Source organism: Alligator sinensis, unplaced genomic scaffold (genome assembly GCF_000455745.1).
Source record: "Alligator sinensis unplaced genomic scaffold, ASM45574v1 scaffold210_2, whole genome shotgun sequence".
In the NCBI taxonomy this organism is placed as follows: domain Eukaryota; kingdom Metazoa; phylum Chordata; order Crocodylia; family Alligatoridae; genus Alligator; species Alligator sinensis.
The window spans coordinates 429528-448645 of NW_005841946.1; the positions used below are offsets into that span (position 1 = coordinate 429528).

Genomic DNA, 19118 nt, shown 5'->3' on the forward strand with positions numbered 1-19118 from the left:
TTGCGTGAAATTATTCACACGTGGCGGCTAGTGATTGGCTTGCTAGCCGTATAAAAGGCTTGAGTGGTTTCCGCCCAAGTTGGAGAACTTGGAGAACTCCAAGGAGAACCCCCGCAAGGGAGGACTCCACGAACACCAGGAGGAGGAGACTTCACGCTGTGTGAAGATCTCTAAGCGCTGCGGAGCCTATCGGACCCAGCGCATTTCAAGCAGGCAACAGGGGTCTGATCAGCCTCTAGCCTCTCCCCGTCACCAAGCGCAATCCTCGACATATCCCTCTCCCTGCGTGCACAAGTTCCACGGAGCCTAGCAAACTTCGTGTGAGTCTGTTCAGAGCTCTTTTCTTCGAGTACTTTCTTCGGTTGGCACGATGGGCTCGCGGTTTAGAGCCTCCAACCAGATGGGCTAGAAGAATGTTCACGGGAAGGAACTCTAGTCCACCTCTCTTCTTTTCTATCTGTAACTGCAACTCGAGCAAGTTTTCCTGCCTGCACCGCAACCATCTTCAGTGTAAGTAAATAATCTTAAATCAACCATTACGCATCCGTGCCTAATTCTAGCGTGTCGCCTGTTCTCTCCGACCCAGCGTGCCCGGGCTGCTGGCCACAGCCCGCGCGGCGCGGAAGAGGGCCCGGATCGCTCCGGACCCGCACAGTGGCCAGTTAAATCAAGGTCGTCTGTAAGCACCATCTCTGTACTTGCTTCATTTTCAGTGTTCCTGTTGACTTAAATATTAGTGGTATCTCTGGACCACTTAATTAGGGTCCTCCTAGGGTCAAACTTTGCCCACTGTCTGATGGATAGAGTTTCTTGTTGACTGTGAGCCTCTATAAGGGCAGACCTGTTGCTTCCCTTTTAATCTTCTGGGTTTTGCAGCACTTAGTTGGTGTTTGGTGTTACTGCAAATTACATGGCCTAGCATGACCAGTATTCTTTTAGTCTCTCTTAAAAATACCATTTTTTTTTTTTTGGCTGTTGTGCAAGTGGAATGGGTCAGTTAGCTATGAAAAGCTGCTGATCTAAAACAGCTTTTCATAATACCTATAGTTTGAAAAGCAAATACTGGATTTCTTGTAAAGCATTTTGTGGGATAGTGTATTTGGCATCTCTAAAACCAAACCGATATTAAAGCCCATAAGTGTTCTTTAAATGTGAAAAAAACCAACACATGCTTGCAAAAGTATTTGCAATATTTTATTTCAAAGTTTCCTGTTCCTTCAGTGTGTAGTTTCAGGAATCTGGGAATTTTCATAAGACTAAGATTTAGAAGCCAAAGTAGAACTCTTATTTCTTCCACCCACAGTCACCCAAAATAAATCCATTCTGGTTTTTATACTGAGTCCCTATATCCTGGTGTAGTATTTGAAAGTATAGTTTGTGCTGTGTGGGCATGCAAAATGGAAGTTGTTTACATTGATTATTGTCACATTATTTTGATTCACTCTTCGGGGTGCCAGCTCGTGTTGTTTGATTTCAGTGATTATACAATACAGCTGCTGGCTCAGTTCAGATGGAAAGCAAATTGATTGTATTGCCAAGTAGATATTTATACTTTTCTCATAAATATTTTTTGCATGACCTGCAGTGAAGCACAACTGCCTTCAGTAAGCTGCCAAACTAGAGAAGATAACATGTGCTTTGGATCTTGTTAAGGGTGGCTTTGTGTTGGAGTTGTGTGTACAACTGTGGCGCCTCTCCCCTCCCATCTGTCTGGTACAGTAGTTCCAAGGTTGCAGTTGCCACGATGGCACTGGCCAGTCACTCGAGTGGTTTGTGTTCAGTCCTTCGCAATCTCCTGCGTGCTTTGAATAAATCACTTAAAGTCTTTGGGCCCCAGGTCCCCAGTCCATTTGCCCCTGCTCCGGAATAGGTATTATAAGACTCTTTGCTTTTTTTTCTCTCCCATGACTCGGATGTTTTTTGTAAACGTGTCCATTCAGCACTATATAAGTCACTTAGTTCATAGTTTTTTTGGGGGGGGTACAGCTGCCATTTGCGGACCTAGTAACGTGTGGTTAAATGTTTAAATGACCTATGTTACATCCTTTCCAGGGCCTAAATACTCATTTTGAAGTTTCTGTGTAACGCAGCCGTGTTGACGTTCTGAAGGAGGGTGCAGTGATTTGCCATGAGTAAGCAGACCACAGGAAACCCGTTTTTATATTATTGAATAGACAAGGTTAGAAAATCACAACCCTATCTGAAGGGTGATTTTAATAATCCACTAAACTGTATAGAAGTGAAAGGAAAAAATTATGAACTGTCAGCCTTTGAGAGTTTGGCTTAACCTTCTCTGTGGAAACTGTGTTGTCAAGACTGGCAGATTATATCATGTCTTAAGCCTTGAGATCATGACGGTCACTAAGGCATTGTCTCGAATAGGTCAACAGCTGTATTTTTTATGTCGATGATGTACCAGATCATTTTACTGAAGCAGTCCTCAAAACTTGAAACAAAAACCTATCTGTCTGGAGCCTTTCTTCCTATTCCTTGCACTTTTAAATATTTGTAATGCTTTGAGTGAAGAGTCCTACACTATCAAGTTATGAAATTATGTAGCAATTGTTGTGTTATTTCTTTTAAATCAGTGTATATTTCACACCAAGACTCATTCGAGCTAGCCGTTAAGCTGTGTACAGCATCTGCTATACAACTTTCAGCGTGTTTTATTTTTACAAACAGAGATTTAAATCCTGAGTGCAGTCTTTATCGTATCTCAGTGGAATTTGACAGCTAGCTTTAATCCTTGGAGAGCTACAGATACATGTTAAAATTTGCCAGATATTGGAAATGTTCCAGCTTTGCAACAAGAAACTGTCTTTTGCTAGACAGTGGTGCACAACAGGGACACTGATAAGCTTTCAGGCAATAGACCTTCCTGCATCTAAGATTGATGAATAGCTCTGCCTGTAGTGGAATATAATGGAACATAACGGAAATGGCCAGTCCTGGTATTTTATGAGCTATTATTTTACAGATCTCTTAATTTCTTACTTCTCTAAAACAACAGAATGGATAATGACTCCCACAGGAAACTTCTCTACAACATACAATATTATTGTGTTTGGGACTGAGTTCCCAGTACCAAACTTTGCAGCTTAGAATGAATGTGACCCTTGCATATTCTGGGCATTCTGTCCTAAGCCTTTTTTTTCAAATGGACTTGCTACAAATGGTGGCCAATATAGGAATATTTTGAGTGGCAAAATACTTATTTTCCTGTTTGCTTAGAGGAAATGTTTACTTTTGCAGATTGATTGTTTTCATGGGCAGATTTTGGTTTTTGGTGAACTGGTGGTCTGTAAGTCTCAAAAGCATTGTGAAAGCAACACTTACGTTTATCATTGAATTTAGTGTATTGTATTCAAATCTAATCTTTTGTGTAGGACTGTTTGTATATCTCAGTGAAGGTTCAAGTACTGGAATTTGCTACATTAATGTTCTTATCTACGGACTGATATATTCAATTTGATGTATACCTTTATGTATACCTGGATATGTATGTTACTGATTGTTCTGTTTACAAGCTTGCTTTTAGTATAGCTTGCTTTTAGTCGTATTTAAAATTTGCATTTGAAATTCTGGTCAAAATAGTAAAATACTGATTAGTAATGTTAAAAACTGTTGCTCAGTTGCGAGTGTATGTCTGCTTGCAGTACTGAAAGGCTGGTCTTAATTAGCATCTTAATTTGAAGGGAGACAAATACCTTGCTGATAAGATTTAGAGATGAATATAGTTGGCGGAATCGTGATCACTTCTGAGGACAGAAATGATGAGAGACCTGGAGATACTAAAATATTGTGAAAAACAAAGCAAAGAATTTCATCTTGGAAAAAGCATAGCTAAATGCCTCTGAGGAAGAGGGTTTAGGTTGTAGCCGTGTTGGTCTAAGGACATAGGCAGACAAGGTTCTTTGGGTGAATTTGATATCTTTTATTAGACCAACCCAAATAGTTGGAGAAAAGTTATTAAGCAAGCTTTCGGGTTCAAAAACCCTTCGTCAGGCTAAGGAAGTTTCAGCAGTTGGTGTGTGCTCTTCCTGGATGAAACTTCCTGAGCCTGACGAAGGGTTTTTGAACCCGAAAGCTTGCTTAATAACTTTTCTCCAACTATTTGGGTTGGTCTAATAAAAGATATCAAATTCACCCAAGGAACCTTGTCTGAGGAAGAGGAGTATTCTTGAAATACATTTGCTTAGCAGGAGAAGGAAGCTTTGGAAGAGGTCATACTGAAAAGGTTTGGGATGCTAGAGAACAGTGAAACAGAAACATAGATGCAGTTTTGAGCTGGATAGGCAAAAACATCATGTCGTTGAGCAGAGACACAGCGCTCCACTTCCAGTGCTGCACTTGGGATTCAGTTCTGCTCCTAGGGGGAAAAAAACGTTTTCTTTTAATAGTGTGGCTCCAAGCCTTTTGTTTGGAGTATCGTGTTGTAAAATGGGAGGTGTTCAGGACCAAAAAAAGCTCTCTGGGTAGAGGACCTGACCTACAAGAAGATTAAATGCTAAATGCATGCAACTTTCAGTGGCTAAGGGGATAATGCATAGTCCACAAATACTTGAGTGGTGTAAACACAAAGGGGAGAGAACAAATTATACATAATGTAAAGTAAAGAAATACTGCTGGAAGCAATGGGAGTGAAATTTAATTATGAAGGAGAGTTTAACCTGGTTACAGGGTCATCTTCTTCACAGTGACATGTAATAGGAAGTAAAATAAGGAAGCATTAAACATACTGTCAGCACTGTATTATATACAAAGTTTGTAGAGGTACATATATTTAAGTTTGCCTGACATTTTCAAACTGAAGCCTGTTTTCAGTTGCTTGTCAGTTTGCCAGACTTTAGACATTTGGACTGATATTTTCCATCCTTAATCGCTATCTAATATCTGAATTTTTGGACTGTTCTAGTGAAAAAAAAATTCAATTATACCTATTTTCCTTCTAAGCTCATTCTCAGATGGCTTTACCAGTGGTAAAATGTTTTCCAGATGTTTCTTTGAACAGTTCTAGCTCCTCCATGTTTGGGGCAGGAGCTATACATTTGCTGCCAAATAGTTGCCTTTTGTTGTCCCCATTTAAAATTTATCTGGACTCAACAATTATGAGCCCCTGAAAATTGAAAATTTTGACATACTCATTAGAGTTTGTTAGAAGCTGTCCATCTGACCATGTGTCATCTCCCATTAAGCTTCCTATGCAGTAAGTAGAGTTGGTCAGTGAAGCTGGAAAATGAAGTTTTGTAGCAAGTTACTTTCTGTCTTGCCCTTGGGTGTTCTGCTGTTGGTGCCACTGCCCGAGCTAAATGAGAAGTAGGACTTTAAAACAGCAGTGTCCAAGAGAGGAAAACATTCATGTCACGTCTAGGACAAGCAGCAAAAAATTTGCCGCTTACTACTTAGAGTCTCTGATGCGAGCTGTGCCATTAGAACCAGCAGGCATCGGAATGTGCAACTGCCTGGAAGCCATGTTTTTCTACAGAGCAGTTTAGGCTGTCAAAAAAGGCTGCCTCTGGCTTGCCTTTGGAAAAGCTCTTGTGGAAGCCCTACAGCATGAGTGCTTGGAAAAGAAGAGACGGGAATCCCATAATAAAGGAGGGAACTCTACAGCATCAGTTACCTGAGAACAACAGCTCCTCTGGAGAGTTATTTCCTTTGGCCATAATCGGTTAATCAGAAGGAAAAAAAAAAAAAAAAAAAAAAAGTGGCTAACGCAGCTCTAGTTACTCTAATATCACATTGCAATGCTGAAGTGATGATGTAGCTGTAATGGTCCAGGAAACATGCAAGATGCCGGATATTGCCAACAAAAATTCTTGCTTCTAGCATCACATGTGATTCTTGCTTCTCCAGGGGCTGATCAGCAAACTAATGTCCATCTACAAAGCCCTTGCCAATTCTTTCCCTGTCCCTTCTGACAAGGTGGTGCTTGCTGGTAATTTCTCCCAGGTGGAGGGGAAGGCTTGTTTCCATATCTGCTGGATATGCTTTTGGGAGAGAAGCTCATGAGGAGAGCCAGCAGTGTTCACATACTTCATTTAACCCAAATAGCAGTGGTCACCAGCTGCAGTTCCCCCACGGCCTTCCTCCAAACAGGCAACCTCCTAGGTTCGCAGTAGGGGTGTGCGAAACGGGCAATATTCGATTCGGGTTTGGATTCGGCCCAAATCGGGGACGGTGATTCAGTTAGTTGATTTGGATCACTGTCCCCAATTTTGATTTGGCTGAATCTGAAGATTCAATGCTGATTTAGAGAATCAGTGATTCAGACATATACACACAGCTTTAAATGTTTTTTTTCTATGTACCTCGAAGTACCAGCGCAGCTTGTGATCGCTGTGATGCTGGGGCGGAAGGAGCATCCCACCGAAGTGCGGGGGGCCCTCCATGTGCTCAGCAGAGAACCCGGAAGTGGACCAGAAGTACTTCCAGTCCAGGTCTGCTGTGGAGCATGCAGGGGGGCCCTTGCACCCCCCCCCCAGCTCAGCGATTGGCCTCAGGGAGACCCTGGGTGCCCCCCCAGACCCAGGAGGCACCAGTTGCCAAGCTGGGGGGGACCTTCCGCGCTCTCCGGCGGACCCAGGAGTGGATTGGAAATGCTTCTGGTCCACTTCCGGGTCTGCTGCCGAGCGTGGAGGGGACCCCCCCCTTCGTGCTCCCGTGGGATGCTTCATCTGCCCCAGCATCACAGCATTCACAAGCCGCCTGGTACCTTGAGGTATGTAGAAAAAACGTTTAATGTTGTGTCTATGTCCGAATTGTCAAATGTCTCCGAATCGATTTGGAGGGTTTTGATTCAATTTGGAGAGATTAAAGGGTTTGCTGATTCTATTTGGATTTGGAGTTTTGGCCACCAAATCGAATCAGGGACCAAAGCTTCACACAGCCCTAGTTTGCAGCCTTTCAGACTTGATAATGGTGAAAAGGCTGTGGCTGTTTGTTAGCTGTGAAGAATGTAGAGTCAGTTTGAGGCATGGCTTCAAAAGTTTTTGGGGCATCAGGTGTGATATAACACATGAAATACAAGTCATGGGGCAAGCATGCCATGACAGCCTGGCTGAGGATCAAAGCAAACAGGTACTGGATCTACTACGGAGAACTGTTTGACCCCTCCACTGCTTTCACGTGATTTTGTCAGTCGGCTCTAGCTTTACCATTCGACCAAGCATACTAGAATATTTTTGGAGAAGGCAAATATTATTCCAATCATTACACTGCTCTGAAATTGGCCACAAATATACAAGAGCTGCCGGGTCTGGATAATGCTTCCGTTTCCCTTGTGGAGAGTGAGGGTATCATATATGCTTTGTGACTGCAGTTGCTCCCAGGTGGCAGATACTTCATTTTTCTTATTCCACTGAAAAGGCAGCGGCAGATCTGGGTGTTGATGTTATGTGATGTGTTGCAGTACCTTGTGACCTGTCTGCCTGTTCAGGTAGGACTGTTCACTTGGCTGTTTACATGTGGACCACTGATAAGAAAACCGACTACCTCTTGTTATAATAACCTGATAGGTGAGCATCCACAGAAAGATGTGCAATAGCACTAACACTCTCACTTGACATTATGCAACACGATGCGTTTAGATTTGCAGGGGCGGCGGGGGGAATCACCTTTCCCTGAACACCTTGGAATATCTCCATGTCTTTATATTGGAATCACCTTTCCAAGAACACCTTGGAATATCTCCATGTCTTTATATAGGAGTGGCTAAACCCCCTCAGCTCCTCCCTGAATTTGTGCAAGGGGCCAGTAGAATAAACCTAAAAGCTGTACGGCACGGTCTCTGCCAGCAAGTCCCTTACGCCGTTCACTGTGTCAGTCTGGATGTGAGTTGAAGTAGGCATGTGGGCACTGCAGTTGCTGAGGAGCGGGCACTGCAGCCCCTTCAGCTGGTCCTGTACAGCATACAGGAAACTTTCAGCTGCCAGCTGAAGCAGGAAGTGGTGATTGGGTGAAACTGCCTTTTTACATGCTGGATGTGTATCTGAGCAGAAAAAACTCCCTGCTAACATTTTCTCTTTTGTGACCCCAGGTAAACACAGGTGATTGCTGGCTTCCAGGTTATACCCAGGAGTGAATTAGCATTGTATGGTACTTAAGGGTCCAAACCATCCAGCTAGGATGAGGGATGATCAACTGAATAATTCTCTTGCTGTGCCTACTGAACAGATAACTGGGAACATGCAGACTCCCTTCCAAGAAGTGAGTGAACATCCTGGGAAAATCTGGGGTGGGACCATCACTTTCTTCAAGACTTTATGTAGAAGGAGCACCACTTGATGGCAGTGTACCTAGATCCGTGATTCAGCAAGACCATGGCTGCAGACTCTGGGACTGGTACTGTGAGCTCATCTTCCACCCACTCGCTCCTGCTTTCTGCACACCGAATGCCCCAAACCCTAAGAATAACAGTAATGCAGCAGCTGTTTGGTGCACCCAGCACTCTCTTCCAGTCTTGGGTATACTTCTTGTGCTCAGTGCCATGTGAATGGCAGCACCATTACATGCGTTTGATATTTGGCACGTGTGGAAGCATTGACTCTTTCTAATTCAGTTGGAGTCAGTGTAGACATGCCCAGTTTCCAACAAGTGTGTGTGTGTGCATATGGATTTCAACAGCAATTGCGGGAAGGCAATAAATGTGTTGTCTCTGGGTTTTACTGGAGTGTGAAAGCAAACCAAGACGGCATGCTGTTCCTGGCTGGAGAGGGGGTGGAAGATGTACCAGGTCTCATTGGATGTATGGAGAGGAAGTTGGGAGGAGTTGTGTGAAAGAAAACACCTTTTTGTACCCTTTAACTTTAACCTTTGATTTGTTTTTGCACATAAAAAAAAAGAACAAAAACTGAGTGGAGGTTGGTGGTACTGCCCCAACCCATGTTAGGTTTGCCAATTTTTCACAGAATAGTTCTACACAGATTTTTTTTTCAGATTTTCTCTTACAGCTTGTTAGGTGCTTATTTTTGGTGTACACGCTGAAGGTGGTAGGCATGGAAGGTATAGGGGGCATCATCCTAAAAGGGAAGTACTGTAAAGATAATAGATCACAGGAACTGGAACCTAGGCCACAGATCAGAATAGAAATTGGGGATGACATTTTTCAGTTTTGTGATTTGTAAATCAGTTTCCTAAATTAAAGTTGGGGCTTATTGAAAATGACTGAGTAATAGACTACAAAGCTGTTTACTTCGATTGCCTTCAGGAAAGCAGGGGAATGATCAAGTGCCACCCCCATACTCCTCCTGAAAGTGGGACAAGAAGGAGAAGCTAAACAATGCATTTACTGTGTCGTGGGTGACAGTAATAAGACGCATGTGATTGGGAGCCAATATCATGCACTAGTAAGGAGGCGGTGGTGTCAGACTTCAGTAAATAAAGGGATACAAAACTGACACGAACAGCAAGCAGTAAAACTTAAACAACCACAATTTTCTGCCTGTGTTTTTAAACCGTCTTTGCGTTAGGGGAAATCATTTTGAAGATGAAGGGGAGGCTGGAGGTAGGACAAAGGCCAAATTAATCCCAGAGGCTGCCTCCTGGTTGAATAGTCTCCTAGGCTGGGCTCTTCTCATTAGCACTTGGATGCAGCCTGCAGCCCCTCCTTCATCTGCCCCAGTCAGTGGTGGAGCAGCTCTGTTGCTTACTCCCTTACTAATTATGGGTGGCAGCTGTGCCAGTTTGTTTGGCACAAGAGCCAGGCAAGATGTTGGCGACTGCACTTGATCACAAAGGGGAGTAGAGCAAGCTGGGGAGTAGATCTGATGTTCGAGTGGATGGTGGCAACAGGCAGCACAGTAGGGCAGGAAGGTCCAGGGTGGGGTGGCTCCTGAGCTACAACAAATGTGCTCTCTTCCCTCCCTCTGACCACACAGAAAACCCAGTTACAGGGGTGTCAGGCAGCCACATTTGCCTGCCCTACCATGACCACCAAGCCTGTCTTACTAAAGCAAATAGCACTTGAGACAGCATGTAGATGCCCAGCGCCATGCACGCCCCCTCCCTGAGCCTGTGCCACCTCCTCAGCCACATCTCAGGAGGTTTTTAAAAATTTTTAGAAGTATTTTATTGTTGTTGCTGCTGTTACTCCCACTAAGCCCTCCAGCTCACAAGCCAGCCGAATTAAGGTGGTACAGCAGACTTCACTCCTGGCTTTCTTGGATTATGGGTGGTTGATTTAGAGACCTCGACATGCATTTATGTGATATAAGTGTTTATCTGTCCCTTCACAAGGAAAGTAGTGGAAGCATCTCAAAAGTGATGTTCAACAAGATTGTACAAAGTACCTGAACGTATGTGCCTCTGTGACAGGATCCCTAGTCGTCTTCTCTTCACCACTTCCTTGATTCATCATTGGCTTTCTCTACCTTTTGTGAACTCCAAAAGTTTTACTCGAAAGACAGACAAATAAAGGCTTTTTTTGTACATCCGGAAACGTTCCAGGGTGATCGGTGTTTGAAAAGAGGTTTTGGATGCATTTTATGTTATAAATCTGTTAGCCATTGTGCTGGATAGACAGAGTGTTTCAAACTTCGGAGAAAGGAGAAGAAAAAGAGTTGGGGCAAGGAATTGTGAGACGGTTGAATTTGAGGGAGTTGGTTTGAATGGAAGATAAAAGGAGATTTTGAGGGCTCATCTAGGATCGAATCAATGCCTCAGTAGGGTTCATCCCGGTTGGTGTGGCAGAGCCTTGGGTTTGTACCAGCGTTGTAGCTTTCCTCTGCAGGAATAAAATGCTTAGCTAATCTTACAAGTAAAAAAAAAAAAAAGTTGATTTCCTTTTTTTGGTTCAGAAAAATATTGGGTATTTTGCAGATCGTCTGAATATAACTTTTGAACTCTTTATAGCTAATCCATCACAATCATCCTCATGCAGTGTTTCCTCAGATATGTCATTACAACAAAATCAATCCAAAACCATTAGTCATAATAGTTACATATTTCATTTTTACATAGTGGAACAAAGTCATTTTAAAACTTCTGAGTCATTCTGCATTATCAAGATTTATCACAGCTTGCCTGGACGCTTATACAATGATTTTATTTGCAGCACAATTATGCTATTGTTTTTACTCAACATTAAAGTGTATACAAGTTTTGCACCTGCTGTGTTTCTTGGGAATCGTCATGGTGAATTTCGTATGATAAGAATCAGTGTAATTTTTTATATAATTGCTTACTTTAGTATTTTATCCAGAGTAACATCTAAGCTATAAAAACCCAGTTGTTGGGGCACAGTACAGTGGATTGGCAAGCATGCATCAGAAACTAGTTTTCAGAAATCATCAGAGGACAATCTGTAAGAAAGATGCAAATAGTAGAGAGTAACTGTATTGGCCAGACATTCTCCTTACCTAATGCATTAGAAAGTGGTGATTAGTACTATTTCTGCTGTTGCTTAGACATCCTTTCACAGCACATGAAATGCAAGCCGTTTCCTTTCTTTTTAGTAAGAACATTTTAATACTGTATCTGAAAAACTCTGATCAAAGAAATATTCTATTTTGTGCATTATCTTTAACTGCAAAAACAATACGTTTTCACATCTATGACCATGAAATGGTTTACATGCAACAGTGATAGACTCCCGTGTCTGCATACGACCAAAGGATGGTTGGGTCTCGCTTCTTCTTTCCTAACATAGCTTACTTGCAGAGGTCCAGCATTTTTTTTCAGCCTCTGTGATCGCAGCTAGAGAAGAATTTGGGGAGGATCGCTGCTTTACAGTCAGTGCAGAAGTACAGCAAGATTTAGCCATCGAGAATAGGGAGGGTGGAGCCAGAACTTGTTTATGGAATATTTCTTTCCTGCATACACGCAGACGTGTTCCCAGTAGTTGTGACCTTTCTGGGTTGTTTTTTTGTTTTTTAATTGAGCGAGCGCCTGTTATCATGTCTAACTTCATAGCGTGTGAGAAAACCAAGGCTGGCCTGTCTCCCACAGGTCTGGCCTGGCCTTGTTAACAGATTACAGCATTCCACTTGTTAGTACCAGCCACACAGGAGAAGCTTTTTATTATTATGCTACCAGGCTGTGATAAAGCAGGCAGTCTTTTTATGGTAGTTAAGTCCTCAAAGTGACAGTTCATGTTTTGACGATAAGGAGACAGCTCTGGATGTCAACCCATAGACTTGGATTTATCTGTAATAGTCAACCAGAGCTTTAAGTTCCCTCCACAATGACAGGAGCCCTATCTGGAGTGAGGGTTTCCAGAATCTTAAACTGGAGATACTGAGGCCTTTTCCTTCCTCATGAGTCCACGCTGGGTTAACCCCATTGTTATCTGAATAAAAATAACTATTACAAAGAAGGCAGATACTTTTTTTTTTTTTTTTTTGCCTAATATATGCACTTTACATGAATATTTTGTGTTTAATTTATAAACTTCATTCAGGGGAGAAGGCAGAAGGGTTAGAAGGCTGAGGAAATAGAAATACACTTTAAAGATTTCATTTAAACCGTGTTGATGATTTTGAGCATTACAGTATGAAATTCCTAGGTTTTGTCTGTCATTCTTGCTAATGGAATATTTGGAAAATAATTTGAAATACAGACATGTCGCAGTATTTTAAATGGAGTATAGGGTCTAGGTTGGAGCTTGCATGGCTATCTAATTTATAGTTTTTTCAAGGCTTTCTCTTTCTAACTGGCTATTTCATGCTCCCCTATATTATGGCAGAATATAGTTGCAGTTTCTAAAGGTGGGCAGAGCACCGTTTGTGTATTCTGCAGCTGACGCCCCTATAAAGCAAGACCTAGTCCAGTGCTAATTATAGAAGTCTATAGATTATAAAGCTTCAGTGTAATCCAGATTATACAGTGTTAACATTTTCCCTGCTGATATCAAAGTGTAGAGGACTGGCAGCCTGAACTTGTTGAGAAGGGCTGGGAGGGATAACAGCCTCCGACCTTCAGAGTCCTAAACAGCAGGTCCTTGTATGGCTAAGTCCATATAAGTGTCCACCTGATTGGTTAGACCAGGAGAGATCAGCGCTGTGACAGGTGTTAGAGAAAGCTACACCTGTTTTCCCCATATGCTGATTTAGTGATTGCATTTTTGTGGGAGTTCCAGACACTGTGTGTGGGATACACAGCACATGCCAAGTAACATGAGAAGGAATTATATCTTGCTAATGATGACCTGTGATCTTTAAGGATTTCATATAGTATAACTGAATTTTGTGGAGTGCTGCATTAATGTTTAGAAGTGAAGTTAAGTGGTGGATTTATTGCTTGCTCACACACAGATGCTGCGTAAAGCTGGATTTATACATTTATTCATCTGGAAACTAGAAAATAACATGTATGAAAAAATCATGGGATTGATATTTTTTCATTTTAAAACGCTCGTTTTTGACCAGAAACTCGGAGTCCTATGAACTTACTTGAGAGAGTTGATGAATGCAATTAGTGCTGTGCAGAATATCAGAGCCCGGATTCTGATTCCATGCAGGGGGGTTAGACTAAATCCACTCAAATTTAACAATACTTTGTCAGTTTGAATTAAAATGCCCTTTGACCCAATCCTTTCTTCAAGCCTTTACATTTTACATTTTTAAATGTGTATGAAATGTATATATTTTATATTTTCCTTTTGAAAAAAATCATATTAACATTAGTCTGTCTCTGTATGTACAAAACATTCATCTTCTGTTGAAAACAAACCAGAAACAAAGTAGCTTGTTCTGTTTTTTAACTGATAAGTAAAAAAAAAAAAAAAAACAAACAAAACTTTGCAGTGTTCAAGGTCAAGATGTGCAGTTCAAAATCCTACATTTTGATTGCTAATTTTCAGTACCCTTTTTTGTTTGTAATATTCTGTGCAACACTCATTTTCACATTTATTATACAGAGTTTCTGAAGTTTTTCCCCTATTAACTCATCAACCAATGCATTAAATAATAAATTAATTTGGAAGTTTTACTCATTGGCTTCTACAAAATTAATCTTACTGCTTCCACGTGAGAATATACAATCTGAGGCATCAGGTTTGCTATGTTATTAATACAAAGGCAGTGATTTATTTTGGCATAACTTTGGCTTTACAGAGTATACTGTGAGACCAAGGATTTTTTGTGATATCTTTTATTGGATCAGCAGTATAGTTGGGAGAGCTGCAGGATAACTTTTGGGCATCAAGTGCCCTTCCTCAGGGTATATTAGTATATAAGAAATTGCTGCCCTGAATGCTTGTGCTGGAAGAGGGAAGCACCTGTTTTAATACCACTGAAGACTCAAAAATGTTTGTCTTTGTTCGGGCCAGGACACTAGTATCAGACTGCTTAATTACATCAGCAAATACCTGAAACCCCAGGTTTCTCTGGGAGCCAAAGTGGTGCCTCTGAATGGACCTTCTGTCTTGGTGCCCTATGCCCAGCTGGTTTTATAAGTCAGTCTGCTAAAAGTGGGGTGGCATCTGTGAGAGTATTATAGTTTCAGTGGCTCTGAATATGATTAACAAAAAGTCTTGGCAAGTTAGTATTATCTGTGTGTGAATTTTCCAATTGTATTTCAGACCTTAAGAAAGAAAGGCCTTAATGGTTGTGAGAGCCCTGATGCTGACGATTACTTTGAGCAAAGTCCACTATCGGAGGACAGATTCAGCAAACTAAATGAAGATAGTGATTTTATTTTCAAGCGAGGCCCTGTAAGTACTTTTATTTTATCTCTACTTTTTATTTGTTGATCCTTTTTATTAACTTCATTATTTAGGCTCTGAACAAGAAAGAACACAGAGGGTGCGACAGCCCAGACCCTGACACTTCATATGTGCTTACACCACATACAGAAGAAAAATATAAAAAAATTAACGAAGAGTTTGATAATATGATGCGGAATCATAAAATCGCAGTGAGTACTAAAGTATGGCTTGTGCTTTTATCATGTGCATGAGACCTTTCACAATGTTTGCCTATTATCGAATAGCAATTCATAGTAAAGATAAGTTTGTTTAATTGTGTATGTTGTAGAAATACTTTTTCTTTGTGTTTGGGTGAATGACATGGGGAAAAATATGGATGTTACATGATATTTCCATAGAAGTTAAAAGATCTTATTTGGGAGTGGTCTGTAGTTCTTCCTCTGTGCTCCTGAATTTTAATATTTCTGAGTAATCTTCCTAACACTGAGGAACCCACCTATGCTTTTTGGTGTAAGACCTGTGTGGAGATCATTCTTTTATTTATTTCTTTTTACATTTATTTAGAGCACATTGAATTACAGCAAATGGAAAATAGGTTGCAAACATGAATCAGGTCCCATCTTGTGTTATTGCTGGGCTCCCCCTGCACCAGCAAGAAGCAAGTTTCTACAGCTTCAGTTCAGCTGAGGGACTCCCAGCCGTGGGGCGCCCTATGCACCCCCATGGCTGAGACCACTGCTACACACCATGTACCCCTGCATCTAGAAGACAGCAGCTGCTATGATCTTCTAGTCACTGGGATGCATGCACAGGCCGCCACAGCTGGGAGCTCCGATCAGCTGATGAGGTTCCCACTCCCCAGCCACTAGAGCACAGTCTACCCATGCAAATTAAAGCTGGATAGAAACCAGCTGTAAAGTTTATTACACATTTTCCAGCAATAACTTTATAGCTAGTTAAACCTTTTTGACGCACAGTAGTTAATTTGCATGTTTAGCCAGTGCAAATTTATTGTGCAGTTAACCAGGTAATTGTGTTAATGCATGTAATGTGTAGAGGGGGTCTATGGCACTTAGTCACCTTTGAAAATTTTAACTAGTACATTGTCAGAAGATTGCAGTCTGTTTGGCAGTTATCAAATCCAAAAACGCACCCATTTGTGGCCTGCACCCTCTCATCAATACCAACATGATTGCATCTGCTGTCAGTTTTGTAACCAGCTAAGTCTGATGGCTTTGGATTCCATGGCGTAGGAGGGAAGATGTTGGTGGAGCATGGCTCTTGAAGAGGATCTGTGGGGTCCCAAGATTCTCAAAGATTAGGCACTACTTGCTTTAGTTGTAGGTGTACAATCATAGGCTGAGTACTTTTAGAAGTTAATTGTTGTTTACAAAATTAACTAGTAGGAGCTATTCCAGGGAAAGGAATTCTTCCTAATAAAAATTAATGGTGAGCTCTGCTGTCTTCTTCCACTTGCAGATCATTTGATCTCTTGTAATAATTACAAATAGACTGGTTACGTTTTTTAGTCTGCACAGAACCCGAGGTAACTGAATGGTGTAATGCAGGGCTGTCCAACTTCTAAGTAGCTAGCTGCTGCACGTCCCACTGGCTGCACAAGTGAGGGCTGCACACTGCAGGGTCTACACCAGTGGGGACCAGGCGGCCTAGGCTGCTTACCATATGGGCAGCCTCCTATATATGTATATGTGGCCTTGGTCACACCCTCAGTTCCCAATGCCACGCTGCACTGCACCACCCCCAAGGGCAGTTTCAGAAAGCAGAAGCCTGAGGAGGGAAGGGAACCCTGGAGACCCCAGCTGCTGTAGCAGCTGGATTGATAAGGGGAACAGCAGCCAAGCAGGAGTCCATGGGTCACAACTTTAACACGTTATGGGCTGCCCGTTGGATAGCCCTGTGTAGTGCACAAGGATGGCCTCTAGTCCCTGTCCGCCCCCGTTTGTCGTCCCCGTTGTCATCATCGCACCCCCCCGCCCCGGGTCTCTCCAGTGGTGGAAGTGGTTCATCTGTTTAGAGCAGCAGGACCTTTGGAGGAGAATAAAACAAGCTGTTAGTCTTAATATGCCACATCCATTCTTTCAACAGACTCTTTATACTTTGGATGCAGGCAGCATATTTTTTTTCTACTTGCTAGTTAAAATCATCTAGAATTTGCATCCTTTTGGGCTTGAACTTGAATTGCAGTGGTAGTTCTTCAGACTATCTTAAAACTTGTGATACTCTGACAATATGTTAGGTCATCTTCTCCAAGTCAAGCTCCCAGAAATCTTTGGATATGCTCCCTCTGGGTGTCCTCCTCTAGCAGAAATGTGTTTTTGCGGGTGACTTCTGGTTCCCTTGGATGCCAAGAATTCTAGGCCTGGAAGTTCCTGTGAATAATGAGGATTGCATTACATTTTTAAGCTTTACAATTTCTTAAATATGTGGTTTAAATTCTAACTGTTACATTTTCCATTTGATGTCCATGGATCATATGAAAAAAGTAGTCTCTTATTCTTTATGAAAGACTTTGTTGATTGTGGTCAAAGGATAGGAACAACCCAATGTCTGGAATAGGTAATCATAATTGAATGCCTACTTCTACATGGCTTGGTAGCCTGAAATATGCATCCTCATTGAGGCAATAAAAGCTGCCATTGTTAAGGGCTTCTACACAGCAAGAAACCTATAAAAGAATATTGATGTTCATTGCCTTTCTTACCTTATTTCATATGCTGAAAGTGCTTACAGTGTATTATACATCTAAACTTTTAGAAGAAAAATGAGTATGTTTGTTATGGATATTAAAAAGTTTCGTGAGGTGTCTTCCATATAAATATAAAAATGTCATTCGTGCAGCTTGTTGTTAGATAAATGATTAGAGAAGAAGAGTGATCTCTTAATAGCAGCACTTTTATTTTATTACAGTAGAAGTCAGTACACCCATCTGTACCAAAAAGTAACGTTCTTTCCCGATCTTCTAGGATTAAATTAATCTACATACTGTTGTTAAGGTCTTGTTGCTAAGACTTTTATAAGACGTAGCACGGTACATTCACTAGTGTGGTAGTAATTACTGTTGTAAATTTTTTTTTTTTAATTGCAGCCAAAAAAACAAGCCAGATATTTTATGCTATTATTTATTTTTAAATTATTTTAAGACATCAGTTACTTGAGACATTTGTGATAGACCTGCTATTTATTAATGAAAATGACAGATGTTATATTGTTTATCAAATGTTACTGAAATTTTATTTTTCATTTTCTTGGCATTATCCATTGAGTTGAGGAAAAAAAAATATTTTTAAAGGAATGGAAGATTTTTTTTTTTAGATTATTCCTTTAAAATCATTAAAAAAAACCCCAATGTTTTGGAAAACAGAGATATTCAATTTTGTATTGTTAAAGATTATTAAACATTAAATGTTCTTGTATTGGGAGTGAATATAACTAAGTAAGGACTCCGGCCAGAATTGCTACAGTCAACTAATCAGTGTGTAAAATAAAAGATTTACGGAACTTTATTAATAGCCTGGCAGATAATTTGACATCATTATAAAATGTATTATTTTTGGTTGATGCACTGATTAAAAAGCCATTTCCTTGATTTTGGAATAAATCTGATTCGCTTCAGAATTTCTCACCTGAAAAAAAAAAAAAAAAAAAGGCTTAAATTTACTTGTATCTTATGTGGTAATATTTTAATTTCAGTATTAAGACTGTCAAAGCAATGTGTCACTACTAACTTTTATTTTTTTTATCTCATAACCGACTCACTATTTTGTTTTATAATGTGCATGTTTGTGTATGCTTACATTTTGGGGATGCAACAATTTGTTCATTGAATACAAAAAATTTAGAGCTTGTCAACTGACTTTCTAGTAATAATAATCAACTAATAAATCCAGCATACATAAGTGAACGTTAGTTGATGAATATTGATAAAATATCTCCAGCCATGTTTTACAAACCTAAGCTCTCAGTACCTTCTAAGTTGATAGTAAATAAGCCTGTTGAAAGAGATCTCTAGCAAGTACTGTGGTTCTTGATGCCTGTCTTTGTAAAGCGTGGGTGTTTTATAATTGTACATTTAGTGATCACAGATTACAAAACTAACATAATTTAACCCGTACATTTTTAATCTGAATGTTATAGCCTTGGCAAACATCAGTATACAGTTATTTACGTGACAATTCTAGAAATATAATTAATGCTAACGTAAAACTTCTTTTTGTTTTCAGCCTGGCTTACCTCCCCAAAACTTTTCAATGTCCGTTACGGTTCCAGTGTCCAATCCCAATACTTTAACCTACAGTAACCCAGGGAGTTCCCTTGTTTCCCCATCACTGGCAGCCAGTTCATCGCTAACAGACACGACCATGCTCTCACCACCTCAGGCCACGTTGCATCGGAACGTATCACCTGGTGCCCCTCAGAGACCACCGAGTACTGGCAACACAGGTGAGATTTCAGT

General features: G+C 41.0%; 1 protein-coding gene across 18 annotated transcripts in view; it reads left to right on the forward strand.

The window, feature by feature from the left end:
- MEF2A (myocyte enhancer factor 2A) overlaps positions 1-19118 on the forward strand; it is a 164534-nt gene that overhangs the window by 106480 nt on the left and 38936 nt on the right. For 13 of the 18 annotated variants that reach the window (XM_025199549.1, XM_025199538.1, XM_025199534.1 and 10 more), the window contains 3 exons: positions 14519-14650; positions 14716-14853; positions 18886-19105. In XM_025199549.1, coding sequence (XP_025055334.1) covers positions 14519-14650; positions 14716-14853; positions 18886-19105 — 490 coding nt within the window. Of the gene's footprint in view, positions 1-8038; positions 8209-14518; positions 14651-14715; positions 14854-18885; positions 19106-19118 lie in introns of all 18 variants that reach the window. The other 5 variants (XM_006020060.3, XM_006020063.3, XM_006020062.3 and 2 more) reach the window with 3 other exon arrangements.